The sequence below is a fragment of the Harpia harpyja genome, chromosome 7, assembly GCF_026419915.1.
Source record: "Harpia harpyja isolate bHarHar1 chromosome 7, bHarHar1 primary haplotype, whole genome shotgun sequence".
NCBI lineage: Eukaryota > Metazoa > Chordata > Aves > Accipitriformes > Accipitridae > Harpia > Harpia harpyja.
This window is the reverse complement of record NC_068946.1, coordinates 32,343,399-32,371,254: the sequence shown is the minus strand read 5'-3', so window position 1 is coordinate 32,371,254 and position 27,856 is coordinate 32,343,399. Positions and strand designations below refer to the sequence as shown.

At 55.6% G+C, this 27,856-nt stretch overlaps 4 protein-coding genes across 4 annotated transcripts; 3 read left to right on the top strand and 1 right to left on the bottom strand.

Moving 5' to 3' along the window:
• Positions 1 to 271: 271 nt before the first annotated feature.
• Positions 272 to 3,386, bottom strand: EVX2 (even-skipped homeobox 2). The gene is made up of 3 exons (XM_052793571.1): positions 2,963 to 3,386; positions 1,575 to 1,828; positions 272 to 934 (listed from the first exon to the last, which is right to left on the bottom strand). Exons 1-3 carry the CDS (start codon positions 3,384 to 3,386, stop codon positions 272 to 274), a joined length of 1,341 nt encoding a protein of 446 aa, XP_052649531.1.
• A 7,242-nt stretch (positions 3,387 to 10,628) lies between these two features.
• Positions 10,629 to 12,397, top strand: HOXD13 (homeobox D13). Its single transcript, XM_052793233.1, has 2 exons — positions 10,629 to 11,301; positions 12,097 to 12,397. Exons 1-2 carry the CDS (start codon positions 10,629 to 10,631, stop codon positions 12,345 to 12,347), a joined length of 924 nt encoding a protein of 307 aa, XP_052649193.1. The 3' UTR covers positions 12,348 to 12,397.
• Positions 12,398 to 18,231: 5,834 nt separating this feature from the next.
• On the top strand, positions 18,232 to 19,578 carry HOXD12 (homeobox D12). The gene is made up of 2 exons (XM_052793418.1): positions 18,232 to 18,793; positions 19,061 to 19,578. Exons 1-2 carry the CDS (start codon positions 18,232 to 18,234, stop codon positions 19,297 to 19,299), a joined length of 801 nt encoding a protein of 266 aa, XP_052649378.1. The 3' UTR covers positions 19,300 to 19,578.
• A 6,201-nt stretch (positions 19,579 to 25,779) lies between these two features.
• HOXD11 (homeobox D11) lies at positions 25,780 to 27,213 on the top strand. The gene is made up of 2 exons (XM_052792822.1): positions 25,780 to 26,386; positions 26,974 to 27,213. Exons 1-2 carry the CDS (start codon positions 25,780 to 25,782, stop codon positions 27,207 to 27,209), a joined length of 843 nt encoding a protein of 280 aa, XP_052648782.1. The 3' UTR covers positions 27,210 to 27,213.
• The last annotated feature ends 643 nt before the right edge of the window (positions 27,214 to 27,856 follow it).

The following is a 27,856-nucleotide window of genomic DNA, read 5'->3' as shown; positions in this document are numbered from 1 at the left end:
CCGGCCCGGCCGCCCGCAGCCCCGCCGAGCCCGGCGCCGGGCAGCGCAGGGCAGCGCAGGGCAGCGCGCACGGCGGGGCCGCCTCCGCGGGGGCGCAAGAGCGGCGGAGCGCCCTCCCGCCGGGCCCCGCGCCCCTCCGCGGCGGGGCGGTCAGCGATAAAAAAATAGACGGAACTTTTGGGCCGAGCCCGGGGGCGCCCCCCGACCCGGCCCCCCCCACCCCCACCCCCCCTACAAAACGCCCCCCGCCCCCGGGCCCGGGCCGGGGTAGTTATCTGGTGAGCGGCGCCTCCTCCCGCTGGTCCGGCGAGGCGACGGCGGCCTTGCTGAGCACGGCGGCCGAGTAGGGCAGGAAGCCGCTCTCGGAGCGCTGCCCCGCCGCCGTGCAGGGGAAGTCGGCGGCGGCGGCGGTGCCCCGCGAGCCCAGCGCCGAGGCCGCCGCCGCCGCCGCCGCCGCCGCCGCCGTCTGGCTGCTGTGGCAGCTGAGGCAGGAGCAGGGCGCCGAGCCCCCCGGCGGCCCCGAGCCCGCCGCCGCCGCCGCAGCCGCCGCCGCCGCCGCTGAGGCGGCCGCGCTGCTGTTGAGGCCGGCGGCGGCGGCGGCCGGCGCCTGGTAGAGGCCGGGGTGTCGGAAGCTGCAGAGCAGCTCCGGGCGGGAGTAGGGGTGCGAGAGGGCGCGGAAGGTGTCCAGCGGGCGGATGGAGGTGGCGAAGGGCGCGGCGGCGGCCCCCGAGGCGGCGGCGGCGGCGGCGGCGGCGGTGACCCCGACGTGCGGGTAGTAGTGGAGCGGGACGTGGGAGTGGAAGGGGTAGGGCAGGCTGCCCGTGGCCGCCGCGTGGGTCATCATGTAGGTGTAGAAGCTGGGGTCGGCCGGGTGGGGCCAGGACATGGCCAGGCGCTGCCGCTTGTCCTTCATCCGCCGGTTCTGGAACCACACCTGCGCGGGGAGACAAGCACAGCGCGGCCTCAGCTCCGCTCCGCGCCCCGCCGCGCCCGCTCCCGCCGCCGGCGCCGGCGGACACCCACCGACACCCTTCGCCAAGGCGGCGCGGCCCGCGGCTACGCCTCGGCCGCCCCTGGCTTGTAGGCGACCCCTCTCCCGCCCGGAGCAACCGCCTGTGACCTTGCCCGAGGGGAGCGGTGGGCACCGGCCCCCCCGGCCCCGGGTGGGACCCCTTCGATCTGAATAAACGTTCTCCCTTCGAGTCGTCCCCTGCCCCCCCCCCTTCACCCTCCGCCGCCCCGGGCAGGACTGTGACTTTACGGTATTGATGCGCTCATCCCCGCGCGTTTTACATAGCTGCCTTTATTTTCTCTCCCCTCTTCCCTTTAGGAAACACGCTAACGCGATAAAAACCGATGAGGAAAATAAATAGCAATAACAATAGTTTTTTTAAAAAGGCGATGAAAAGTTTTCGGTGCGGAGAAGCAAACGGGCACAGGGGCCGATCAGAGAGCTGAGGGCCCGGCCAGCCCTGCAACCGAAGAGCCAAGCCGGCAGCCGGCCCGGGGGAGCCGGGCACGGCGGTGCTGCGCCGGGGCGGCGGCGGCTCGGCGGGGCGCGGGGGGCGGCGTACCTTGATGGTGGTCTCGGGGAGGTTGAGGGCGGCGGCCAGCTCGCAGCGCCGGGGCCGCGACACGTAGTTCTCCCGGTAAAACTCCTTCTCCAGGCGGGCGATCTGCTCGCGGGTGAAGGCGGTGCGGTACCGGCGCACCTGGTCGGCCCCCGCCGCCGAGCCGCCCAGCGCGCCGCCGCTGTGCAGGCTGCCGATGCCGGCGGCGGGGGCGGCGGCGGCGGGGGTGCTGGGCGCCGGGCTGCTCTCCGCGTAGCCTGCGGGGCGAGCGCACGGCGGTGAGAGCGGGCGGCGGGGAGCACCCCCCCCCCCCAACCCGCCCGGCCGGGCCGGGCCGGGCCCTGCGCGCCGGTTCTTAAGGCCAGCTGTCATCCTTACAAATCTCTGCTGCTAACAGAATCGATACTGTTGGGTTTGGGGTTGGGGTTTGGTTTGTTTTTTTTTTGAGTCACTACATAACCGTGTTATTCTTAGCACATGGAGCGGGTTTGGTGGCTGCGGGGCAGCCGAGCCCCGGGGAGAGTGGGCCGGGGCGTGGGCCGGGGCTCGGCGCGGCTCCGCCAGGCTGCAGGGACCCCGGGCTCGGCGCTCGCCTTTTCCCCGTCGACTGCGGTTCTCATTTTCGTTTGAGACGTGTGGAATAAGAGCAGCCATAAAAGCCAATTTTTTTTTTCCTCCGGCGTTACGTCGAGGATCCCTTCCTTTCTCTGGCACATTTGACAAAAAAGGCATGCACTGTGGCCCCTAGGAAATCCATCGCTCACCTGGCTCCCCCTCCCCAATTACAGCAATAATAACAACCACCGTCCATCACCGTGCCCCGCAAAGCACGGGGAAGGAGACGAGGCCGTTTCAAACCCCCTGTTACAAGCAGAGGAAAAGTGAACAATGCCCAATTACCCCGAGGTGGACACAGACGGCACGTTGCATGTGCACAGGGAAGGACACACACAGACAGCTATGGACAGTTTCCTCGCGCTCCTCTCTCCCTCCGCTTTAATCTGTGTATGTCTATCCACACCTATACAGCTGGAGAGACGCCGAGAGCTCCGAGAGCGCGAGGAAAAATAAGGAGAAAGAATTCCCTGAATATAGGTGGGTGGATATTTGTGCCCACATATATTCTGGATATATATCTACATAGCAATGGATCGGGGCATGCACACAGACACGCACGCACCCGCACAGGGGCTGCCCGGGCAGTGTGGCTCGGCTATCGGGATAGTGCAGTAATTGCAATAATATTTTACAGCCTGGAGCTCTGTCTTCGCAGAAGAGAGAGCGCCGGTGCAGAGGCGAGCAACTTTGGCGGTGGCGGTGGGTTTGCTTTCGTTTTTAAAGCCGGCTGGCAAAGTGCGGGGCTTAGATGGAGACGATAAAGGAAGAGTTACCTTTGTTACTGTTTTCCTTCAGCTGGGAGGAAGTCAGGCTGGCTGGGGAGCGGAGCGCGGAGCAGCCCACCTCCACATCACTGTTCATATCTGCCTCTTGAGCAACTTCGGAATAAAGGGTGATTTTCTTCCTGCTTTCCGACGGCGGGATTTCGGAGGAGACGGTGCTTTCACTGCTCGGATGCTGAAGATTGAATAAAGTGTCTATTTCAAATTTGCCTTTGGCGGAGATGTCCCCTATAGCGCTGTGCAGGGAGGCGGCAGTCAGTCTCGGGCTGAGGCGACCACTGTGCGGAGAATTTTCAAGGGCCTCCAGCACCGCATTTCCAGCTGAGTCTGACAAATTCGAGAGCCTTTTGCCAGCTGTAGGGCTGTGCAGCCCTCTCTCCATCAGGATCATCTCTTTTCTTATTCTTTCCATCATCTCAGCTTTATAAAAAATGTCAAAGTTGCAGGGCTGGTCCCGTACTAATGATGAGCTGCAGCAGGGGCTAATTCACATTCAGCCCGGCAAGTGTCTCTAAATATTATTATCTCTTTTTGAGGGAGGCGTAAAAATTGTGGGATGCCAAAGCGAGGGAATGACTGGTCAAAATGACCCATACATCCTTTCTAGCCCGAAATGTCATTCATCAAAAAGTGGTGCTCGTCATTAAGGTACGAATGACGCTGTTCGAATAATCATTTATTGTAACAGGTTTATAAGCAAATAAATACAAGCTCCTGTCAGTGGATAATGAAGGCGGCTTCAGAGCAGACAAATATATCCAGGTGGAAAGAAAGAAAGACAAGAAGTGAGGAGTAAAGCTCTTGTCCTTAGCTTGATCAGATCTTGCTTGAATTGCTCTGGGGTTTGGCCTCTGGGGTGGAATTGACAGTCTGATTAATAAAATGAGCTGTGCAACATTTCCCCCTTCATTTAGGTGCATCATTATGCTCTGATTTTTGTTTTGTTGCCTTTTAGGTCCTAATGATGCAGCTTCTTTCTCATTTGTCCTCGGACAGAACTACACGCTAAATGTTAGATAATCCTTTTCTTTATTACTATTTCTGAGGTGGATTTTAGATCGCAAGGCGAGGAAATGCTGGAAGAGGACCAGAGGACCGAGAACCTCCTGCCGCTGAAATCTCTCTACTTTTCCCTCCCATTTCCAGACCACATTAATACTTTTATTTAGGAATTTACACTGACACCCCCATGCACCCCCTCACACGCGCGAACCTTATGCCCAGACTTTATAAGACCGCTGCTGCCGGCACGCACCGATTCGAGTGCGCCTACAGCAGTCGCCTGGAAATTAAAACACTTACTGTAATCTAATATATTAGCATTCTGACATATTTGTCTTCGTTGCGTCCTTAAATACGATCTCCTTTTTACTTTCTATAATCCTGCCTATCGATGAAGCTAGCCTGCGATTTTTCTCCCCTCTGGAACAATACTGGCCGTGGCACGGTACGATGGGGGGGAAATAACCGAAGGACATTCAGCGCATTCGTGATTTAAAACACTCCGCGGCCGTGCCATTTCGTCCTCCCGGCAGGTTTCTCTCCAGCCCTCTGCTTCTTCCCTCCCCACCGCCAATAAAGTCTGCGCATTTAAAAATTAAAAAATACTCATAGAAATAAGTGACGGGGGTGGGGGGGGGTATTGCCTACAGGCTTCGAGCTAGCAGAGACATCACCTCGAGCACCCTCTCTCCGAAGTTACCTGTGGCTCAGTTAGCTCATCCCTCCGCTCTTGGCCGGGTGCCGCGGGGCGCAGCCTCGCCGCGCTGCAGGGGACAGGGGCTGCCGCGCTCGGCAGACGCGACAGTCGGAAAGTCTCCCTTCAGTGATAACTTTGCTAGTAATAATGACGCTGATGGCAACCATTTAAACGAAGATAAATCCTTTGCCGTTAGCATCTCTGGAGTGCGCTTCGAGAGCTGCCCAGCCTTTATTCTCGCCGTGGTTTTTTTTCACCCGCATCATCTAGCATTTAGATCCCGCGAATCTGAGTTTCATCGCCCGGAGAAACACCCCAATGTTTCCTGGGATTAAACGCGGGTTTGATTTTTTTGCGAGGAGAGCTGTTCCTGCTAATGTTAGTCACACACATCTCCTAAGTTCTCGTGCTCTTGCGCATGATTCATAGCTCGAAAATGGGATACTTGACAGATTTTTTTTTTAATAACGTGTTAAAGTCTCCCTAAACATTCCACCAAATATTTAGGAAACATTCTAGGCGTTGTTTGCAAAATCCAGCCTTCCATTAATGAGCGTTTTATGTCAGCCCTTTGAAATGTGAATTTAGACTGCAGTGTGGTGTCCTGCGTTTTACAGCCCCAAACCCAAACAAAAGTAAATATCAACTTTTCCTTGCCCGCGGGCGCGGCGGCGGAGCGGGACGAGGTGGAGCGGGGCGCAAGCCGCGGGGCGGCCCGTAGAGCCCGCAAACGACACCCCCCCCTCCCCAGGGCCCCCGCTGCCCTCCCGGCGGGACGGAGGGTGTCCCCGCTGCTACACCCCAGCTCGGCTCTGCCCGCTGCCGGGGTGCCGGAGCCCCCGCTTCCCCCGCCCCGCCGGGCCGGGCCGCCGGCGGCCCCGGCAGCCGGGCCCGGCGGGGCGGGAGGCGGAGCGGAAGCCTGCGGCAGGGTTTATTGCTGTCGTTTGGCGCCCTCGTCTGTTTTCTTAAAGGCTGTAACGGGGCGAGCATCTTCCCCCCCTCTCGTTGGGAAACCGCAGCCGAGATACCACATCTCCGAGGCACTCGTGTGCGCACACAACCAAAGCCGGCACAACCCGAGACTCCAGAAATGTTACTGCACCACTAAAAAGGGGCGATCGTTTTTTATGCTGTTCGGAGCGGGTGGAAGAGACTACATGTAAAGCCCCGATGTGAGAAAAAAATAGGTCGCACGCAAGTGCGGCTGTGAATGATCTTTATTAGTGTTATGTTATATTTTGCACCTTTTAAATAATACTGATACCTTAAGTTATATACAACGTATCTTAATATGTAGCTACACTCAGATGCAAGGGCAATAACGTGTTATAAAATACGTTAATAATCTCCTACTAAGTAGATGTAACAAACCCGTTCCCGGCCATGCAGTTAATCAGTTCACCCCAAACCGTCAAGCCACTAATAAACTAGTCATCTGATATTTATATTCCCAGCAAACTAGATGCATTTACTGCATTGATGTTTATCCATTGGTTTGGGGATTTTTGGTTTGGGTTGGGTTCTTTCTTTTTTCTTTTTCAAAAACAATAGCACAGCCTAAAAATCTTTCGGCATATGTTTATAGTTCTTCAAACCCAACAGCTCAGCCTAAAGAACCTCCGGCATTAGAGTGACATTAGTGGGCAAAGGGGGAGGAAGTTACAGAGACGGCCAAAATATGCGAGGTTTTGTTAGACGCTGTTTACTCAGTTGTTCTTGTAAGTTTAGATAGCTGCTTAGGCCCATTGCCAAACTCCTTTTCATTTTTACCTTTAAAGTTATTACTCGAGGCATCAAAGAGTATTTCAGTGCTCGTTTATTAACTCTTACCCGGGAAAAAGAGGTCACACAACTTAATTGAACTGAAGTTCGTATCTCGGCCAGCTTTTCACCACTCAGAGCGTTCTCGGGAAGACCGACAGGAATATCTGCTTCCTCCTTCCCCCCCGGGACAGGCTGCCAACAAGGGCCCGGGGCGGCGCGCAGCGCCGGAGGGCTGCCCGCGGCAGCGCAAGGTCTCCGGGACGCGGCATGCGGGGCGGGAGCAGGCGGCGCTGCGCTGGTCCCGGGGGGCGCGGGGCGTCGGTCCCGGCGGGCGCCGGGGGAGCGGGGGCTGCCCCCAGGGACCCTGCGCGGCGGGGCGGGGTGGGCCGCACAGGGCCCGCGGCATTGCCGGCGGCGGGCACGGCGGCGCCACCTGGCGGCGCTCCGGCGGCACGGCGCCGCGCGGCGCGGCGGGGCCGCGGGCGCTGCCCGCCGGTGCTGCCCGCCGGAGGCCGCCTGGCAGCGCGGCTCTGCGCCCGCGCAGCGGCTGCCCCGCGTGTCTCGGCACGCACCGCGCTCCCGCTCTACCCCGACTCTCCCCTCCGCCTCAGGCCGTCACATAAGTATAGGGCTAGTCTCTGTGCGTCTGCCAGCGTGTTCGGTCCTGAATCTCCGTGAAACGTCGCCCGAGAGCGGTGAAGGACTCGAACCCCGCGTGTCCCCGAGTCACACGGGGCCTGCAGCACCGTCCCTGCCCACGCTACCGAGGCTGAGATCCCGCGGGCGCTCGGTTTGCGAGGTTAATCATTACGTGACGTCTTCTGGGGCTACCCTTGCACACAAACGGGTTTTAGCTTAAACGATAAAGCGTTACTCCGGTCGCAAAGCTACTCGGCCGATGTTTCATTTTAGGTCGCAGCTGCGGCAGGTCGGCGAGCTCGTCCCAAGTCAGGGTCCCCGAGGTCCCCACGCTGCTTCAGAGCGGCGGTGGTGGGAGTCAGGGAGCGGCCAGCACCCGCCCGTGACCCGAGAGCTCAAGTTCAATGCCCGCAGTGCTCAGCCGCCCCTAAGCGCGGCACCGAGGCCACGCAGGGAGTCCCGAGAAAACTTTCTCCGGCTCGAAAACGATTTTTTAAGGCTGAAGTAAATAAGGAGATGAGCAGCTGTGGCACAGATCTGGAGGAAAAAAATAGTTTAACAATTTTTCCCGCGTTGCTGTTAAATATTTTCATTTTCGTAACTGGCTTTTTTTTTTTTTTTAAAGAGGTAGGGGGAAATGAATGCTCTTCTGTTCTGTTTAGCTATTAAAAGTCCACGCAAGTTAAAAGGTAACAACGGAAGGCAGTGGGCATGGGGGAAGTTTTGAGGGAAGTATAAATCGATTGTTTTTCTCTTCCTTTGCGTTCTCCCTTTGTCCTGGCGGACTTTTTTTTTTTTTTTTTTTTTACAGCAAACACTACAAGAGAAGCAACTTCCCAAAGACACAGTTACCATCGGCAAATTCTGGCGAGGGAGGTGATGAAAAACCTGAGTTTTTTTCCTGGGAGACACCAGGCGGAGGATAGACAGCAAATACTAAAAGCCTGTGCTAAAAGCTTGAGTGGAGTCCTAACTGTGTTAAATCATGGCAAATGTATTTGAGGAAATGAGATAATTTTAGGGGGGAAAAAAAAGACTTTTTTTTTTCGGGGGAGAACACAGCCACTTTCTGCAGCAATGCTATCTAGCTCGTGTGCAGATTCCCGTGCAATGTGTCAATGGAAAATGCAATGCGGCTCCGCGGGGCGCTGGGCACTCACGGAGCCGCTGCCGGGGGAAGACAAGGACTGTCCCGCAGGCAGAGGCCCGGCAAGCGCGGCACGTCGCCCTGCCTGCCTCGGACCGAAGTCTCGATGGGGACTGTCCTTCCCGGGCAGGGGAGGCGGCGGGCTGCTGCGGGCCGGGGCCGGGGCCGGAGTGCGGGACGCGTCCTGCCACTTGTAAACTGGGTGGATGATCTCAGAGATCCGACCTTGGCTCATGAGCTCATTTTTTTTTTTATTATTCGTGTGCATAATATCCTGCCGTGCAAGGCAGTGCTGTTTTCTACACCCTCCACAAAACGGCTCATTATAGGATGGAAGTTGTTGGCCATAAACCCGCCCAAAGACACAGTTTTCTGGGACATCGAGGGGCTCTCGCTGGCGCAGAGGTCTCGGCAGGGCTGAGGTCCTCTGCGGGCGTCTCTGCGGCTGCACCGTGGTTTGCTTTGATGTAACGCAGCTCAAAAAGCTCCGAAACCCTGTGCTTTAGGTGCTCCTTTCTTTCGGCAGCCTTATTTAAAACGTCGTGGCGAGAGAGAAAATTTCACCGCATTTCTTGCGAGAGGAAACACAACGGGAGATGGGAATACAAATGGAAAGCTGTCCGGAGAAATAAAGTCTCTCGTTTCTCGGGACTTCGGTGTGTTAGCAATGTTGTCACTAGAAAGCTGCGGGCAGGAACATAAAAGGATGAGAAATTCGTGCCTCGACAAAGCTTTCTGCTAATTATGTAGGGTTTCATGTCCTGAGAGTAAATACTGATTCGACTTACAACCTGGTGAAACACGTAATCACGTCCGGCTCACTTCTTAGCTGATTATGAAAGATTAATAGCAATTAAGTGGTTAGAACTAATGAACGTGAACTCGTGCTTGCCATCCGGTTGTTGCTGTGATTGCTGGCACCCGTTTGTCATTTCTCACCCCGCTTCCAGAAACTGCCGACGACTATTAGACCGGCTACGAAGCAGGGCTGCGCAGGGGCGGCTGCTGCGCGACCTGCCGCGCTCCCGCTCGGCCCCTCCGCGCCCGCGGTAGCCCAGCAGCCCGGGGGGAGGGCCGCCACCGCCTGCCCGGGCTGCTCAGCAAGACCACCTCCAGCCCCTCCGGCACTGAGTTTCACCTCCACGGCGGCCTCTCTTCTCTCCTGCGCCTGAGCCTCCGCTGGGACAGTAAACACGGCCCCAGCTATGTGCTTTTCAGCGGGCGCGGAGATGCCCTGCCCTTCCCCGCGGAGATGCCGCAACTTGTTGCCCTCCGCGCCCGAGAGAGGGTTAAGTGTCTGCAATACACAACCGTGGAGCGCCAGGAGCCGGCCCAGAGGGGCTGGGGTTGGGGCTGGGACACGTCTTCGGAGCTTTCTCCATTTCCAGCTCTTCGCGCTCCTGCGATTTCCATCCCGGCTCAGCGGGAGAGACGACAGAAGGATTTGCCATAGTTTTGGGAAGTCACCCCCAGAACAGCCGTCAGCATAAGCAAACGCCGCGTTCTAACTAGGCTGCCTTACCACGACACGAACTGACACTGCAAGGGGAAAAAAACCACGTCTAATGAGTGCCAGGTTTAGCATCTTGCGCTGCGTACAGACCCGGTGCCATTTCCTGGCTGGTAGCAATATCTGGGGGCTGAAGGGGGGGTCTCCCACGGGCCGAGAGCTCCGTGGAGCCAGGGGACCCCTTCTCCCCTATAACAAAGCCCTTCCACTCCATACATCGCCGGGAAGGAGGGAGGTGGGGAGGATGGCACACAAAGACCGTGTCGGGTTTTTCTCCCTGCCGCAGGCGCAACAATGAGCTGGGGAAGGTCTCGCCGGGGATCCGGTCAGACCCCTGCCCGCGGCTTCAAAAAAAGAGCCTCTGCCCGCGGCTTCAAAAGGGCCAGCGGACCAAGGGTCCTCCGCTGGCCCTTTTGAAGCCGCGAGCAGGAGGGGAGGGGGGGGATGAAAGCGACGGGGGCGAGGCTGGCCCGGAGGGGCATCACCGTCGCCCCCCCCCTCCCCTCCCCCCCCCGCCCAACCCCTCCCCAGCGCCGGGGCCGCGGCGGGGCGGGAGAGCGGCGGCAGGGCGGGGGTGGGAAGGGAGGGAGGGGGGGGGCGCGCCGTCGGTGCGGACCGGGGGGGCTGCGAGGCGAAAGGGGCAGTGCGGGCAGCGGGAGGGTCACATGTTTCGACGGCAGCCTATGAGCAGCCCCCCGGCCTGCGGCAAACTAATCTGGAGCCGGCCGCCCCCACCCCCGTCCCCCCTCCCAACCTGGACTTCGTTTTTATAAACGTACCGCCAGGATCCAACCTGTTGGAGGCAAATAACCATTTGCATCATGCCCGGCCGGGGACCGAGCCGCCGCCGCCGCCGCCCGCGATGTGCAAGGCCATGAGCAAAGCAGCGAGCTGGGAGATGGACGGACTGCGCGGCGACAGCAGCGGCGGCGGCGGCGGCGGCGGCGGCGGCGGCGGAGCCCCCGGGCAGTGCCGTAATTTTCTCTCCTCGCCCGTTTTCGGGGCGGCGCACACGGGCCGAGCGGCCGCCGCCGCCGCTGCCGCCGCCGCCGCCTCGGGGTTCGCCTACGCCGGCGGAGGGGAGCGCTCGGGGGCGGCGGCGAGGCCCGACCCCCCGGCCAAGGACTGCCCGGGCTCCGCCGCGCCGGCCACCGCCCCCGCGCTCGGCTATGGGTATCACTTTGGCAATGGATACTATAGCTGCAGGATGTCCCACGGGGTTGGGATCCAGCAAAACGCCCTGAAGTCTCCCCCCCATGCCTCCATTGGCGGCTTTCCCGTGGAAAAGTACATGGACGTCTCCAGTCTGACCAGCACGAGTGTCCCCGCCAATGAAGTCTCCTCCAGGGCGAAGGAAGTGTCCTTCTACCAGGGCTATACAACCCCCTACCAGCACGTTCCTGGGTACATAGACATGGTCTCAACGTTTGGCTCTGGGGAACCGAGACACGAAACATACATATCAATGGAGGGCTATCAGTCTTGGACTCTGGCTAATGGCTGGAATAGTCAGGTTTACTGTGCCAAAGATCAGACACAGAGCTCACACTTTTGGAAATCGTCCTTTCCAGGTACGAGAGGGAGAGAAATGGTCTGAGCTGAACCCCCCCCGCGCCTCCTCCGCCTGCCCGTCCCCTCCCCCGCCCCCCGGGCTGCAGGGGCGGCCTGCCGAGGTGGACACGCTGCACAGACACGCACAGAGCGGAGAGAGAGGGGGGGGCGGTGGATTTTCCTTTTTCCTTCCCCCCCCCCGCACCTACCCCCGAGGAAACCTCACCCTCTGCTTTCCACCCGGCGGGACAGACCCCAGGGCCCCCCCCGCCACCCAGCGCCAGGGCCACGGACCCCCCGTCCCGCGGGCGCCGGGGCGGCCGCGGGCTCCTTCTCCTGCTGCTTCCCTCGGCGGCCGGGTTTGTATTCGCGTTCGCAGTTTGCAGGAGGACGGCTCGAAGGCTTGTGCTCGTCTGCCTCTCCGGCCGGCGAATGACCCGGCCCCAGAGCACTTAAGAGGCTGGGAGTAGCGAGGGCACAGAGGCACAAACCACATGCAAACAAACCCGGGGAAACACACACCAAAGCGATTTCTGTGTGTGCGCTGCCAGAACCGACCTGCTCTCGGCACCCCAGCCAATGCCCCCGCCGTCCTGCGTGCTCGCTAGCGATGCATGCCTGAAAAGTGATGACAGTCCATCAAGGTTTTGGTGCTTTACTAACGTGCAAATAATGTGGCGGTGTAAATAATAATAAACTGTAAACAACCCGGCATTATTTATTTGCCCGTGAAAACCAGTGCCCAACAAGTATCGGTTAAGCTTTAAACGCCTGTAATAAAATTCTAATTTTTCACATAATGTCTTTTACAATAGGGGACGTTGCACTAAACCAGCCCGATATGTGTGTCTACCGGCGTGGGAGAAAGAAGCGAGTGCCGTACACAAAACTGCAGCTTAAAGAACTCGAGAATGAATATGCCATTAACAAGTTCATTAACAAGGACAAGAGGCGAAGGATATCCGCAGCCACAAACCTGTCTGAGAGACAAGTTACCATTTGGTTTCAGAACAGGAGGGTGAAGGATAAGAAAATAGTCTCCAAACTGAAAGACAATGTATCTTGATCTAGTAGTTGCGGACAGTGATGGATATATAAACTCAATTTACGACCAGCTAAAGACTTTTGGAAAGACTTCATTGAAAATATATTTAATTTTTTTTTTCTCCTTCCAGCGGCGGCGAAATTTCGGGAATTGTTTTCCATGAAAGTCAGCGTTTTTCTCTCAGTGGAAGGGAGTGCTGACAAATCTTGAATTATAGTTCTGTTTCTTCCTTTTTAAAATAATAATAATATTAATATTAATTATATTTTCTGTTCTTCCCTCTAGGCCAGTATAAACGAATTTAAATATGTTGAACGGTTACAGTTATAACTTTCTTAAATGCTTAACTCTTTGGGGGGTTTTCTGTAGTTTTTTTTTTTTTTCTCTGAACAACAGCCAGTGCCAAAAAGTGTCAGTTTTGATTTGGTATCATAAACTTCAAAACACGCCGAGTGAAAAAAAAAAAAAAAAAAACAACTGGAAAATGCAAGAAAGCCGGAGTCCGGAGCCGTGGCAGCACCCGGCTGCTGCCAAAACCCGCCGAGCCCACCGGGACCCGGAGAGAATTACGAATTGCGTGGAGGGGTAACGTCTGCAGCCGGATTTTTAATTGCTTTTTCGAGGGAGGGAGAATCTCTCCGAGCTGTTGCGGGGCGCAAAGCACAGTCCCGGGCATCTCCCACCGCGCTCCCCGCTTCGGCAGTTTTGGGTTTGGGGTTTTTTTTTTTGGTTGGTTGTTTTTTTGTTTTGTTTTGCGGGTTTTTTTTCCGCGATTTCGTTTTCAGTGAAAGGATTTCATATTCCCCGGTTGAAAAAGGAGCCGCCTGTTCCCGGGAAGGGGCGCTTCGGGCCCGGGCGGGCGCTGCCGGCCGCGGGGGCTGCGCGTCTGGGCGCTCCGCGGAGGCGCAGGTCGGGGCACCTCGGGGAAGCGCTTTCGGCGGGACTGATGTGTCGGCTCGTCCTGGAGCCAGGGGAGAGCCTGCCGCTACAGAGGTGTGTATAAACCTGCGCAGACCTTGTGTAAAATGCCCGCTCTAGCCTGTTTGTCCGGACAAGCACAAGACTCTTCTCCTTCCTCCCGCTACGGCGCTTAAAAAAAAAAAAAACCACCAAACAAAAAAAAACCCCAAACTCCTGGTCGGAGAAGTGAAGTTCACCGCTAACTTTTAATTTACAAAAATAAACGGGTGTTAATGACAGAAGCAATAAATAAGGAATTTCAAAAGATGCCATAATTTATATAGGCCGAAAGGCTAGGATTTTGTCGATTTTTTTATTATTTTAAACCTAGTGTGCATGTTACGATATACACAGGGTGATCAGACACGCTAGTCAACTACTAGGAGAGAGAAGCGATATCCTCTCTATTAATGTGCCTCGTCTAATTATTAAAATGTGTGTGTTCCGAACTAGTATTATTTATTATAATGTACTATTGCTCTAAACACTTTGATTACCAGTGTATGTGGGTAAGACATACGGTAAGACTATTTCTCCATAAACCATATCTTTTTCTTTTCTTATCTTAAAGCCTGCTTTTACTTTGTGTTGGAAATATGGGCTGAACTTCCTAGCTGTTAACGATGTTGCCAAACTGTTCCTGAAGCGTCTTTAATAAAACGATTTCTTTTCGATATATATAAAAAGAGAGGAAGAAATTCGCCTTCTTTTTGCAGCAGGGCGTTTCGCGGGCTCCAAGCTTGCCTGGGATCTTCCCGGGGCCACTTTTGGGACGCCGTTCTTGGGAAAAGAGAGGTAGATACGAGGCGAGAAGCGTTAAAGGAGGCAGAGGCGTATCCGAGAGCGCCTCGCCGCTGGGGAAGGGGTTTTTGGGAGAATGAAATGCTGCCGGCTTGAAACACCGGGGGTGGGAGGCAGGGGAGAGTCCGTCTCTCCCCTCTCCCCCCGAGCCCGGCTCCGCCTGCCCGGTGCCCGGCGGCCGAGGGCGGCCCAGCGCCCCTTTGTTTTCCCCTCCCAGGCCGACCCGGCACTTGCCGGTGCCCCGGCGGGGCTCCGCGGCGGCGGGGGCGGCCGGCCCGGCCTCCGTTCGCTCCGCAACCGGCTGGCTCCAGCGGGGGGTTATCTTCCGCCTCCTCCGCCTTCTTCCTTCCCCTTTCTCTTCCGCTTGCACGTTCAGGGCTTTTGAGGCGTTTATTTTCCCCGAACGGATGAAAAAAGGTGCGTTTCGGAGCGTTTCAGGTTTTATGGCGAAGCGCATTTCTGTTTGATTCTGGAGACTTGTGGGGCACATCATTTAAGTACCTGGAAGAGCCCTCTCTGCCGACGCAGCCTTGTTTTCTCTGAATGTTTTAAATTCTTCTTTCCCCACCCTTGCCTCTCCCCTCCCGCCCCCCAACCACACACATACTCCGCTCCTCCTAATTCTGGAGAAGTTTTTCCTCCCAACGAGCCTCCCCGCAGACGGAAGGCCGGGCACTGCCAGAGCCGTTGTGTTTCCCGGCCGCGGAGCCGTCGCGGGCTGTTCCCTTCCTCCTTCCAGGCTTAACCTTTGGCTTTGCCGGTCTCCGGGCTCTCAGAAGACGCAGCTTTGCCACGGCCAAAGCTCCCTTCCCGGGGCAGGAGGAAACCCGAACTGGCTGGCAAATCGGTACCAGATGGAGTCGCCTTTTAATCTCGGAGTAACAACGTGCACAAGCAGTAAGAAAGCGGCAGCTACAGGCAGGAGGAAGGCGAGCCCGGGGCGCGTCAGCCTGTCCACCCAGCGGTGCCGATTTTAAGTTTTCTACGCCCGGAGCTGGAGCATTGACGAGCGCTATTAAAATCCCCGTGCCCGGGGCCCGGGCTCTCCCCGGGACGCACGCGGCCCCGGCGCTCCTCCGCGCTCCCCGCCCCCGGGCGCGGAGCCGGGCCGCCGCCGCGCAGCCCCAGCTGCAGCCGGACACGGCCGGCCGTGCTTAGAGAGAAGGGCACAATGATTCGCCTGAAATGTAGCGCGCATTATTACCGATAATTAATATGTACCTCGACAAAGTGAGTTGCAAATGCGCAGTGGCACAATGATGCATTGCAGGCCGGCCGGCCCGCCTGCCCTGCAGCTACCATGGAGCTTGGCTCCTGTCAGGCAGCGCGATTTCCAGCCATGTCTGAGGCAATCCTGCCATCTCCTGGACAACCCCCGGCATAGGCAGGGGAAGCCTTCAGCTCGCTTCAGGAGCCGCGTTTCCGAGTGATAAATGGGCGAGGGAGAATACTCGGTCACACGCAGAGCAACCTTCAGCTGTAAACTGGAAGAATATGCCAGTGAAATTATAGCGTGTGGTCAGCTCTGATGTTCAGGCCGATCCGGTTGCCTATTTAAAAGCAAAAAAAAAAAAAGAGCGGAAAGGAGCGTGTGAAAGCAGCCCTCCGGGTCGCTCTGTTCCTCAGCGGTGATATTTCCTGTACAGACAGAGGCAGGGGGACACCCGCGGCATTAAAACGCCGCCCGCCGCCCCCCAAACCAGAAGCCGGCTGTGGCTGGAAAAACCAGCACAAGTCCGTCCGAGGCTCTCCGCACCGCGGCAGCGGCCAGCCGCCCCTGGAACAAGATGTTTCTGTCAGTGCTTTTCCCTACAGATTTAAACATAAACACCGCTTTCCGCAGCTGTGAGTGTCTCCAGCTATTCCAGATTTGGCTTTTCATATTTTTTCGCGGTATTAATTAGCAATTACGGAAGAGTTGAGCATTAATTGAAAGCTCTGTTTTCTCTAACCTCATAAAAGTTAGTTTGAAGTGTCACCTCTCTTTCCGGTAACTGGGAACTCACATCCATTCCTTGTGTTTATTGCGGGCGAAAATACAGTCTTTGAACACAAAACGTTCCTTCTGTCTTCCGAGAACCAAAAATCACGGTCAGCTTTTTCGCAAAAGGCCGTTATGAAAATAAACTATTACCCATCCTCTTGGGGAGAAAAAAAGCAGAAAGCGAGCAAGCTAATAAGAGGGAGATTCAATTGGTAGACATAACTCAAACAGTAAAAATTAAAGGCAGTGGTCAGTAATATCCTCCAGCGGTGCTTGTGTGGTCCTGTGTGGTCTAGGAGAGAGCAATCATTTAAAGATTTCTTCCAGGGCAATGAAATTACTGCAGAATTTACCCCGATTTCCCATTAAACAGAAAGATGAATTTGATTAGGAGAATGTCAAGAGGGCCAGTGTCTCTGATCTCGGCGTAGAAATAAAACCAAGATTAAAACTATGATCAACAGGACAATAACACGGAAAAATTAACCCTACCTGTTAACTAGGTTCAAGTTTTTAACCGAGGTAATGAAAGTGGCGAAGGCCGGGCATTGAGGCTCTGCTTGAAGCCGGGCTCGCTCAGACCACGGCAGATCCTCTCGAAAAAGAGGCCGAGGACAGAAACGCCCGGTCCGGCTGACGGACGGGCCTCCAAAGTCTCCGGCGGGGCTGTGGGGCGGCGGTCCCGGCAGCGCTGCGGGAGCGCGGTGCCCGCGGCCGCCGCCGAACTCGGCTGGGCTTTGGCGGGGGGCTCCTTCGCCGAGACCCCCGGCCGCCGGGCCCATTGCGGGTGTCTTTGGGTGCAGCAGGCGGGCGGGCCTCGGCTTGCCGCCGGGGAAAGTACAGTGTCTCCCGACCAGCACGATTTGGGACGGGACACGAGTAACCTCCTGTGAGGATGCTCTCGGGCAGGATTTTGTTCGTACTTACTCCGGTGCTACCGGGAAAACGGGAGAGAGAACGGAAGAACTGGGCTCCTGTTTGATCTCCCCAAAAATGTAAAAATATGTATAACCCCCCCAAATAACACTGTAAGGGATAATTTTCTTGTCAGGGCAGAAAAATTCCTCATATGCAGCTTGGGAGACAGCAGCGGGGTACCCAGCTGAGGCTGACTCTCCTCTGCCCACCGCTGCACTCCCATCCTCTCTGCTGCAGAGCAGACCCGGGCATTTTCTTTCTTGCAGTCTTTCGATTCTAGTTATTTATTTATTTATCTCGGCGGGTTGCTCAAGTAATTCCGTGTTGTTGCTGTTGTTATTCCCGTTGTTGTTATTGTTGATGTTTGTTTGATTGTATTCTAAAGATAAAATAAACCCGGAGTTTTAGAAGCGTTGTTTAAAAACTCGTCTTCGCTTCGGAGTGAAGATGGAAGGTAAAAGGGTTAAAAAGGGCAGACGTGCGGACCTAAGAGGACACTAGTCATTAGCGTATGAGAACGACGATCCTGGTGATATCCGATCAATTAAGATTTTAATTGCAAGCATATGCAGATGCATATCATGTTTCTCGCAATTACAACAAACGCGTATATAAAACGGACAACATACGTGTTCTGCGCACACGCACGCACAAGGTGTATTCGTCTGTACAGGGGCAGAAGTAGGGACGTGTGCCCTGAGCGGTCACATCTCCTTCCCTTTAGTGGGAAGAAGCCAGCGTAGGTTATTCTCAGCCCGCGGTGCACGCTCTTATCGCGGGTGTAGTTTTGGCCCCGGCAGCTGCCGGGCGCGGGGCGGCTGGCCCGGGGGGGGTGCTGCCGACCGGGGGCGGGGGGGGGGGGCACGGCCGGGCCGGGGGCTGCCCTGTCCCCTCGGCATCTCTGCCAATGTTTGGCTTCCCCTCATCTTTCCGCTGGCGCCGCAGCTTTGCCAGCCAGCCCCGGCCACTTTTATAGAAGCGGAGACCATGTTTTCCCCTCCCCCTTGCGAGCTCGGTATTTTCATATTTCAAGTGTTATCATAAGACTTTTTAAAAGGGGGGAAAAAAGGAGAAGGGGAAAAAAAAGGGGGGACTCGGTGGCTCGGTGGCTGGAGGCGGTGCTGAAATTACCGGCTTTGAAGAACCTGTCTGCAAAGTTTCGTCCAATCGTTTCAGGCTTTCCGCTTATTCCCTGTTGTAACTAAATACTGCTGTAAGAACAGCTGAAGTCCTTTGTTGGAAATGTGTGATCGCAGTCTCTACAGATCTGGCTACGTTGGTTCTCTCTTGAATTTGCAATCTCCAGATTCCTTTTATTTTCCTAATTTGCGGGCTAATGGCAGTCAATTGGCGGCTCTGCCCACCATTTCCTACCCCCGGAGCTCGATCCCGTGGACTTGCTCAAGTTCGTGCGCAGCCCAGCCGCAGAGCCACGCGTTCAGCGGCGCGGCTCAGCCTTACCTCCCCGGCTCCGTTCCAATCAACATCAGCTCCAACGGCAACAAAGAGTGCCTGGAAGACAACAATAAATATTACGCCCACGATGCGAGCTCCAAACAAGAGGAGAGATGCAGGCAGAGGCAATCTTTTGCAAATGACCCAACTGTTACTCACGCAGCCAACTTAAAGCCCGTAAAGTATGACCACTCGAGCCTACAGAGAAGTTTGCATGGCTCGGCTGCTCTTTTTGAAGTGAATTCCTGCACTTCCAGCTTAAAGGAGGACATCAAGAATTCCGTCAACTTGAACCTGACAGTTCAGCCAGCAGCAGTCCAGTCATGCCTCAGACCTTCAGTGCAGGATGGTATGCCTTAAATATCTCGCTTTAGTTAGAGGCGACCTAGTGATACTTGCTTTCTAAGAGATGCCTGTAATTGCTTTGTAACCCCCCTGTAACCCACTCGGAGCTATAATCGCTTAATCCGACTCGGAGGTAGATAGAAATTGCGCTGTCAAGCTGTGCTTTGCCCGATTTGCCGACCTAGTTTAGCCTTGTTATCTTGCGGGTTTTTTGCATATTCTCTTTAATGCCCAGACCTGATCCACTAAATTATCGACGTGTTTGTTGTAGGTTTGCCTTGGTGCCCCACCCAGGGGAGATCAAGAAAGAAACGGAAACCTTACACAAAACAACAAATTGCTGAATTGGAAAACGAGTTTCTCCTCAATGAGTTTATTAACCGACAGAAGAGGAAAGAACTATCAAACAGACTGAATTTAAGCGATCAGCAAGTTAAAATTTGGTTTCAGAACCGGCGGATGAAAAAGAAAAGAGTAGTAATGCGAGAGCAGGCGCTTTCCATGTACTAGAACAGAGTCCGCCCGTTCCTGCATGAACTCGTGCCCGGAGTGTTCACCCCTAGAGTAGAGCGTATTCGCGAGTGCAACGCGGGGAGTGTGAGTTTTTACCGTTTAGACGAAGTTCTCGAAACGCGTAGGATCCCTGCGTAAATTGGCAAACCCTGAGTCCTTAGCCAAAATGAAGAGGACAAGCCGGACCGGCACAGAAACCTGTATTATCAGCTTTTTACCTTTCTTTCTCCATTTATATAGATTTTCTCCTGCTTCTTACCCTCTCTTTCCCCGGAGAACGAGCGGTGCTAAACTAAAATCGATTTCTTTTATCTGTATGTAAACACCATTTTGCAGCAAAATAAAGGAATAACGCCTAGTAAAGACGTCGGCTCTGTGAGTCCCGGCTGCTCCCTTCATCTGCTGCCCTGCACGCCGGGGCGAGCCTGCGGCGCCGGCTTGTTTTGCGGTTTGGAGTAACCTGCTCGAGCAGCCATGGGGGAAAGTGGTTAACAAATAAACCTTTTTCTTTCTTCTTCTTCTTTTTTTTTTTTTTTTCCCCCACCCCCCCCGCTCGGAGCCGCAGATCCGGCCGCAGCCCGGCGGAGAGGGCACGTGACACCCGCGCGAGGCCCGCGCGTAACCTGCGCGCCGGTTCCGCGGCGGCGGCCGCTCCCGCCGCTCCGCTTGCGGCTGCCCGCCCCGACGGCGGGGGGACACGGGCGGAGGGGAGCCCCGCGTGCCCTCCGGGGGCGGGCGGGGTGGGGGGGGGTGCCGCCGCCCCCGGGGCGCGGACTGGGCTCCTCGCCGGGCACAGAGGAGGGGTTGCCCTCTCGGGAAGGAGCGGCCCTCCGCCCGCTTCCCCCGCCGGCCGGGCCCCGGGGGAGCGCGGGGTCCCGCGGCGGCAGCGGGGGCCGCCGAGCCAGGCGCGGGTGGTCCCGGCGGCGCCGCCGCCGCCGGTGCCGCCCCAGGTGGCCGGGCAGGGCCCTGCCCTTCCAGCGCCGCCGCTGACTTTGGCCTTGTCCAAGCGCTGCCCCAAACAAACGGGCGGAGGAGAGCGGGAGGAGCCGAGGCCGCGGCGGGCTGGGGCCGGGGCCGGGGCAGGGGCCGGGGCAGGGGCAGGGGGGAGCCGGGGCCCCCCCTCTCACCCCGAGGTGCTCCAGGCGCAGGAGAGAGGAGAGCCCCGAGCTTTTGGCGGGTTTGCTTATTTTGTGAGACCGTCCCCATGGCCGTTTCCGCAGAGGTTTTTATGAGGGAAAGGGGGGAACGCTTTCGGGTTTTTGCCCAGATACAAACCTCAGAGGATAACCCAACCAGAATGGCTGGGAGCATTGCCCAAGCCGTTTGATTATTGTTTTAGGACGAGAACGAAATCGATTTTCCCCGCATCTTGCTGACAGGCTGTCTCTGCCGGGAGCCTCCAGCCTCTGCAGCACCGGAGCACTCGGGCTGGCCAGAGCTGCAGAGCCAGGGGAAATGCTAGATATTGCCTTGGTCCGATACTTCAGAAAATAAATGAAAAAAAAAAAACCAACCCCAAAAATAATAATAAAAAAAGAAACCTCACGGAATTGTAGGTCCGGATTAAAACGCCTTTTGGCTGCAATTTCCACCTAAATCTGTTTCTAATGAAGAGGCGTTTCCACACGCGAAACCTTGGGTTGCCTCTCCCAACAGTAATAATAATTACGCTGGCAGAGCCCGCGTTATTTTCTGGTATATAAAGTAGGCTCAGATATGGTTGTTCGGGGCGTATGCAACAAGGCTAAACAACCGCAAGGAACGGCACAAAGCAGCTACCTATTTACACGGGGCTGTTGCCTTCCTGAAGGCAATAAACTCATTATTTCATAAAGAGGCATATTTGAACTTTGCTCCTACCCGCTCATTTGCTTGCGAGTACTGCTCTCAAGGGCACAGTGGTCCAGATGATTTGGGAGGTACATGCCGGATTTCTAGGCGGGCAGAAGTGCAGCCATCTTCCCGAAAGCTTTCCAGAGAGCCCCAAAGGTAACGCTCGGGTGGTGTTTCGGGAGGGAGAAGGAAAACCAGCCCAAGTTGGAGGCGCATTTCTCGCCGTCCAGAATGGCCACCCTTACCGCATTGCCCAATGCAGACAAAAACCCACCTCGGTGATGGCGGGGTGACTGCCAGGGGAGAAGCGGGGGCGAGACAGCGCCGGGGGAGAGCTCCCCGAGGGAGGGGGCTGCACACCTAGCCACCTACAGCCAGAGGTACCAGCCCTGCGTCCCTCCAAACCTTCGAGGCATTCAGCCCCTGTGCTGGGAGCTGGCGCACTGCGGACAATAAAAGTCTCTTCATTCAGTAGCATTTCCCTAATTAAAAAAACTAGAAGCAACCCCAATGATGCAAGCCAGGAGAAAAGCAAAAACCAGATAAAGCCTCTTTTCTTATTCTCTCCTGGAATACTATTCAGCCGGCTACAGTCCATGAGAAATGGACCCTTCATGCCGTCCTTCCCGTCCTAACCCGCCCCAGTACAACCAGTCCCTTTATTACACGGGTGATGTGAAATCCGAAGAGGAACCTCGGGTGAAAGGATGTGAAAGGCAATGTATTATTTATTAAACGTATCTGATCCACGACGACGGCTCGTTGTAAAGCCTCTAGTCTAAATCGCCCACAGAAGGAGAAAAAACAGAGGAGGTAGGACTTAAATCGCGCTGTGAGATGCGAAAGTAACGTGTATTTGTATCTCTGTATGTGCCTGCATACATACATACGCAGATATATGTAGATGGACCGATTTCAGCAGCGCCCGTTGTGCGTAACCGTGTGTGCGCCCACACGGACGTACGTATTTGCGGGCTCACACCGTGCATAGGCACACAGGCGGTAGAAAATGGTGCGCGATTTCACGCGTGCCCATACTCCCGGGTTTCAGCCGTTCCCCTGAAGCAGCGGGCGAGGACAGCCGTTCCGGGAGCGTGGGGAGGTACACGCGCATGTGGCAGAACTGCGGACACGGGGCGCGCCCTGCCCGTGCGGCTCTGCCTGACTGCGCACACCCGCCCCAGCCGCCCCGTGGGCACATGTGTGCACACGCGTGTGCGGCGCGCCGGGTGGGCGTGCAGGAGATGCGCCCGCGTGAGGTGGATGTGCCCCACGCCCCCCCCGGCTGGATCATTTCGGGTGTCCTTCCAGCTGTGTGTTTCCAGTCCCCCCGCCCCGGCTTTGTGGGTGCATGCGGGGCGGGGGGGGGAGCAGCGGGCACCCGCTTGCTGCGCCCACGCCCGCGTCCCCCCGCGGCACGCAGGCGACCGTCCATCCCTTTATTTACTCCAACATAAACATCTTTGCATTCCGACCGCAGCCTAAACGTGATAAAGCCCTTTCGAGGGGGGCTCTCCATTCCTCCTCGTTTGATAAGGCTGCAAACGCAACTCGGCTTGTCGGGAATGGCTCTGGATGCCTTTGTGCTTCCTAAAAGAGCATAAATAATTAAAGTTTGGCAGGGAGGAAAAGCTTTCTTGCAGAACTGTAGTGGCAATAAATGAAATGACTCAGAATCTCTTCTCCAGTCGGTTTTTACGAGAGCTGCCAGACAGTGTCTGTTCACGTTCTCCAGATACTAGGGGCGCCATAACAAAGTTAAGGTCAAGTTAGTGTCTTATCTTGGGTGGCACAAAAATACCGCATCTTCTCCAGCCGGACCGGGTGCGGTTTTAAACGCGAATGTTGCGCCGGTCGCCTTAATTTCCGCGGAGGGCTTTTGGAAATGGCACTTGGACCTGAATACTTGGTAATTCCAGGCAACGGTTGCAGAGGTTTCAAGACGCCTGACGGTAAAGTATTCGCCTGACTGTCTACATGATGTGCATGTATGTTTCGATGCTATTTAATCTGCGTAAGGCATAAAAAAAAAAAAAAATGGGGGGGGGATGTGTTGGATATGTAATGCTGAGAGCTGGGCTGGGAACCGACCCCAGGGTGAAAATGCTCTGGCAGGAGAGGACCCCCAGCTCTGCCTTATTCCAGCGGGGTCTCTGCTGCGATATTGGTCTCACGTTCCCCAAATTAGATCGCTTTTTAAGGGACTGTTTCCTGAAAGGGCTGTTTTCGTATTAACAAATCGTCGCCATGTCTTTGAACTTGAATTAGTTGAAACCGGTTGGCTCCTGCGCCAAAATTTAATTGATGCTAGGCTTGCTGCATCGAAAGGAAGGTGAAGGAGTCTGGCTAAGGCTTAATTAGTTGTTTGAACGGTAAAGAAAATGAAGCTCCGTAGGTTCCCAGAGCCATCTCTCCCGATGAGATAGGCGATGGGAAACCTGGGGGCACAATCCAAACGGATCCCTGCCCTGCTCTGCTGCAAGCTCAGGGTGGTAAGTGACACAGTAGCCATTTTAACTGCGCAGGCATCATATTTAGGAGGTTGTTCATGTGTTGCAGCAGAATGGAGAGGGCTCGAAAGTTGGCGGTAAAGGGAGGGAACGGTGGTTTTGTGCCTTGATTTCTAGTGATACCTTGAGAGAGTCGATCTGCTGGGAGCAGCGTGTGGCGTTTGAGGTGGTTTGCGAGAGAGGCACCAAGGCAAAAAATACCATACTGTACAAAGAAAAGAAAAAAAGGAAAGAAAGGGGAGGGAAAAAAAGGAATGAGTTTCATCTTATCTGCCCGGCTTTGGTCTTTTGCTTTTCAGAAAGGGCAAGCTGGGCTGCGGTGTGGAAGCCCCTCGGGCAGCCCTCGCCTGCTCTGGGGGGCCGGCGGAGGCAGGAGGGGCCGTGCCGGTGGCGGCGGCGGCGGCGGCGGGGCGGGGGGCAGGGTGCGGGGCGCAGCCCGGGCTGCGGGGCTCCCGCCCCGGAGCCTCTCCGCAGCAGCGCGGAGCCGGGGGCGCGCAGGAGGCGCCTGTGGCGGCGGGGCCGCGGGGCGCGCAGCCTGCGCCTGGCCGAGCCCTCCGCGGGCACCGCCGCCTCGCAGAGCCGGGGAGGGGGGAGCCCGGGCCTTGCCCCCACTTGCCGGCAGCGCTTTGGGGCCGGTTCCCTACCTGCCGGGGCTCTCTGCTTGCTGTGGGACTCGGAGGCTGTCTTTTTGGAGGTGATCCGGGGCCTGCCGCCTGGCCGGAGCGCCCGGGGATTGCCCGGGTGGCAGGAGGGGGCGACCCTGCTCGGCGTGAAGAACTCACCCAGGTTTCGGGTTTATTTGGAGAGCGGCATGTGGCTGGGCTACTCTGGCTATGTTGTACAGTGGCGGAAAAAGGCATTCCCATAGAGAGCTGGCAAACGTTTCTGGAATGAGGAATTGCTCGAGCATAGGGCTATTGCTGGCGCATATTATTTATTCTCTTCTCTTTTCAGCCTCTGTGCCCCGGTTTGTGCTCTTCTGTGTAAAATCATATTTCAAGGAGAAAGAGAAAATTGGCAAAAATGCGCCCTCGAGGGCAGGGTGGCCGCGGGGCTGGCGGGTGTTGTGCGCGTCGCCCGCTCCCAACCCTGCTTTTCCCTTCCAATGAAAATGAACATTTTGGTGGGAGTCGGAGGCACGGGAACAGAGGTCACTTTGTGTGCTGCTCTGCTTCCCAAGGAAACCGTGCTTGGTGGACTTGTCTTCCTGCCCTAGCCCTTCGCTTTCCAGAAGAGCCCGAAAGTGTCTCCCTTTCATAAAACCGGCTCCTGAGAGATGTTCTGTTTGCGTGTTTCTCATTTCAGTTTGTCTCTGGCGCCCTGACACAAGCGCGCAGTGTTTGGGCTCGTAGGCGAGGGAAAATGAGGTGATCGGGACTCGGGCTTTGCATTTCGTGACCGGTTTCGATGCCAACTGTGGATGGCTGAAGCCGGGCGGGCAGATCCACTCGTGCGCTCGAGCGTGTGAATGGGACTTGGCTTTCCCGAGCGAACCGTCACCCGCTCATCATCCGCCTGAGCGGCGGCCAGCGAGCATCGCTCCCTCCAAGGAGGAGCGATCACGTTTCCGAGCCGAGGGTGCCCGGCCGGGAGCCCGCACCCCGCGCTCCCAGGGCTACCTTCCCCCGACGGCGGCTCCATCCCTCCCCGCCCCCCCCGCCTCCCCCCTCCCCATTGCCCGCGGAGGCCGGGCGGGCTGGGCGGCGATGCGGGCGGGGGGCTGCGCTCCGCGGGGCTCCGCGCCGGGCTCCGGCGGTGGGCAGGCGCCCGCCCGCCCGGGCGGCGCGGCCCCAGGTGATTTGCCGCACCACCTACGTGTATGTGATCGGCTGGTGAAAGGATGAGGGGAAAAACCGGCTATATTTGTACAAACGCTGCGCTCGTCTCTCCGTGCTGGGAGGGCTCTTTGGAGAGATCTTAGGAGCCTTTCCGAGGGGCTGATATAGATATAAGGACATTTCTACATCGCGTCACGTGACATAATTACCACTAGAATCAATCAAGATGAATTGCACGTCAGCACACGGTGGGGATTTTTTCTTAGTTGATCCTGTCCAAACCCTCTTGTGCAATAGATGGATCTTGTTCAATGCATTGAAGCCTCCTGGTTGCTTGCAATCGCAAAAAGGAAGACATGACTGAGTTTGACGATTGCAGTCACGGCACATCCAATATGTATCTGCCAGGGTGCGCTTATTACGTCTCACCCTCAGATTTCTCGACGAAACCCTCTTTTTTGTCGCAATCTTCGTCCTGTCAAATGACTTTTCCTTATTCTTCTAATTTACCTCACGTCCAACCTGTGCGCGAAGTAGCATTCAGGGAATACGGATTAGAGCGCAGCAAATGGCAGTATAGGGGCAGTTATGCTCCTTATTACTCAGCTGAAGAGGTGATGCACAGAGACTTTCTGCAGCCTGCGAACAGGAGGACGGAAATGTTATTCAAAACGGACCCTGTCTGCGGCCACCACGGACCGTCTCCCGCCGCCTCCAACTTCTACAGCTCGGTGGGGAGGAACGGCATCCTGCCGCAAGGCTTCGACCAGTTTTACGAGACAGCCCCCGGACCCCCGTACCAGCAGCACTCCGAGGGCGAGGGGGATGCGGACAAGGGCGACTTGAAAGCCCCGAGCAGCACTTGCAGTAAAACACCTTCCAGCCAAGAGAAGAAAGTGACACCAGCAAACAGCGCCGATTCCCCTTCTGGTGAGGCTGTTGCAGAGAAGAGCAACAGTTCAGGTAGGTATCAGTAGTAAATTGGGGGCAAGAGTACAAGGCCAACACTTTGTCAAGCCGCATTTTATGTGCAATTTTATAAGCATCCAAAGGATTTTATATATCCTATAAGATTTCCTTTACCGTTGTAAAGCGTGTTTACGATAGGAAACCAATTTAGGTGGGCTTAAGGTATTCTTGGAAGAGGATATTAATTGTTATTAAATTGTTGATTTGGCAGGGGGGAAACGGGGAGATTTCACAGGTAGTGCTCAGAGCTACCTTCGGTTTAGAGCTTAAGATCTTCGTTTGTTTGGGGCGGGGGGGGGGGTGGTGGTGGGTGGGTGAGAGGAGTTGGAGAAACTTGGAATTTTTCCAGCCCATTTAAATATCTCTCTGTGTTGCTCGAAGTGCTCTCTTTTAAGGAGAAGTTGGGAAATATTCGCTTTTTTGCTAAGTCACCCGGAGAGTAAAAGCCCCGGGAATATTTTTTTGAACTGCTAGAGGGCTGCTTTCCAGGCGATGGGATATTGTCAAAGTCTCTGATCTCGTCCTGGCTGAGCATGTTCGTAGCAGCAGCATAAATCAGTTTCTTCTCTCTTGAATTTCAGCAATTCCCCAGCGATCAAGGAAAAAGAGGTGTCCCTATACCAAATACCAGATAAGAGAACTGGAACGGGAGTTTTTCTTCAACGTGTACATAAACAAAGAGAAAAGACTGCAGTTGTCCAGAATGCTCAACCTCACTGACCGGCAAGTTAAAATCTGGTTCCAGAATCGAAGGATGAAAGAAAAGAAACTGAACAGAGATCGACTCCAATATTTCACTGGGAATCCCTTGTTTTGAAAAAAAAAAAAAAAGGAAAGAAAAGAAAGGAAAAAAAATTTAAAAAAAGAGAGAGCGAGCCAGAGAAAAGGAAGAAAGAAGAAAAACAAATATCTCGGTCTCTCTGACCTGCCATCTGAATGCAAAAGTAAATTGGTTTACATGACACATCCACCCTGCGGAACTCAAAGTTTCATTTTCATGTGCAACTCCACACACTGAATGGCCACTGGAGATTTCGGGGCTTGGCGGAGCAGATTCCTGATAAGGGGAAACTAGGGTAAATCCAACTGTCCACTCTCAAGTGTTTCTCACCAAAGGTGCTTTTTTTCCTCTCCCACAGTACCAGCAATGGACCTGCAGTGTGTCTGGTAGTTTTTGCTTACAATTCATTGAGTTCGGGGGGGCTCTGTTGTTGCTTTTGAGCTAGGGTAACACTTTCCTCCCTTTAAGTGAATGCGGTTTATTTAAGAGATGGTAAATGTACGTTCGCTATATATAAAATATATATATATATGTTTCTATTGTCATCCAAAAGCATGGGCCACTGTCTTTTTCATGTGAATAAATGGTTTCTAGTAAAGTTAAGGTTATAACTTCCGTGGACTGTATGGATTTCCATCTCCGAAGGATCCTAGCGTTTCCCGGGCTAGAGCCAAGATCAGTTA

Coding starts and splice junctions, on each gene's coding strand:
- HOXD11 (XM_052792822.1), top strand. CDS start 25,780: ATGACTGAGTTTGACGATTGCAGTCACGGCACATCCAATATGTATCTG. Junction 26,387..26,973: donor AGAGAAGAGCAACAGTTCAG/GTAGGTATCAGT, acceptor CTTGAATTTCAG/CAATTCCCCAGCGATCAAGG.
- HOXD12 (XM_052793418.1), top strand. CDS start 18,232: ATGTGTGATCGCAGTCTCTACAGATCTGGCTACGTTGGTTCTCTCTTG. Junction 18,794..19,060: donor CAGACCTTCAGTGCAGGATG/GTATGCCTTAAA, acceptor TGTTTGTTGTAG/GTTTGCCTTGGTGCCCCACC.
- EVX2 (XM_052793571.1), bottom strand. CDS start 3,386: ATGATGGAAAGAATAAGAAAAGAGATGATCCTGATGGAGAGAGGGCTG. Junction 1,829..2,962: donor GAAGGAAAACAGTAACAAAG/GTAACTCTTCCT, acceptor CTCGCCCCGCAG/GCTACGCGGAGAGCAGCCCG. Junction 935..1,574: donor TCCCCGAGACCACCATCAAG/GTACGCCGCCCC, acceptor CTCCCCGCGCAG/GTGTGGTTCCAGAACCGGCG.
- HOXD13 (XM_052793233.1), top strand. CDS start 10,629: ATGGACGGACTGCGCGGCGACAGCAGCGGCGGCGGCGGCGGCGGCGGC. Junction 11,302..12,096: donor TTGGAAATCGTCCTTTCCAG/GTACGAGAGGGA, acceptor CTTTTACAATAG/GGGACGTTGCACTAAACCAG.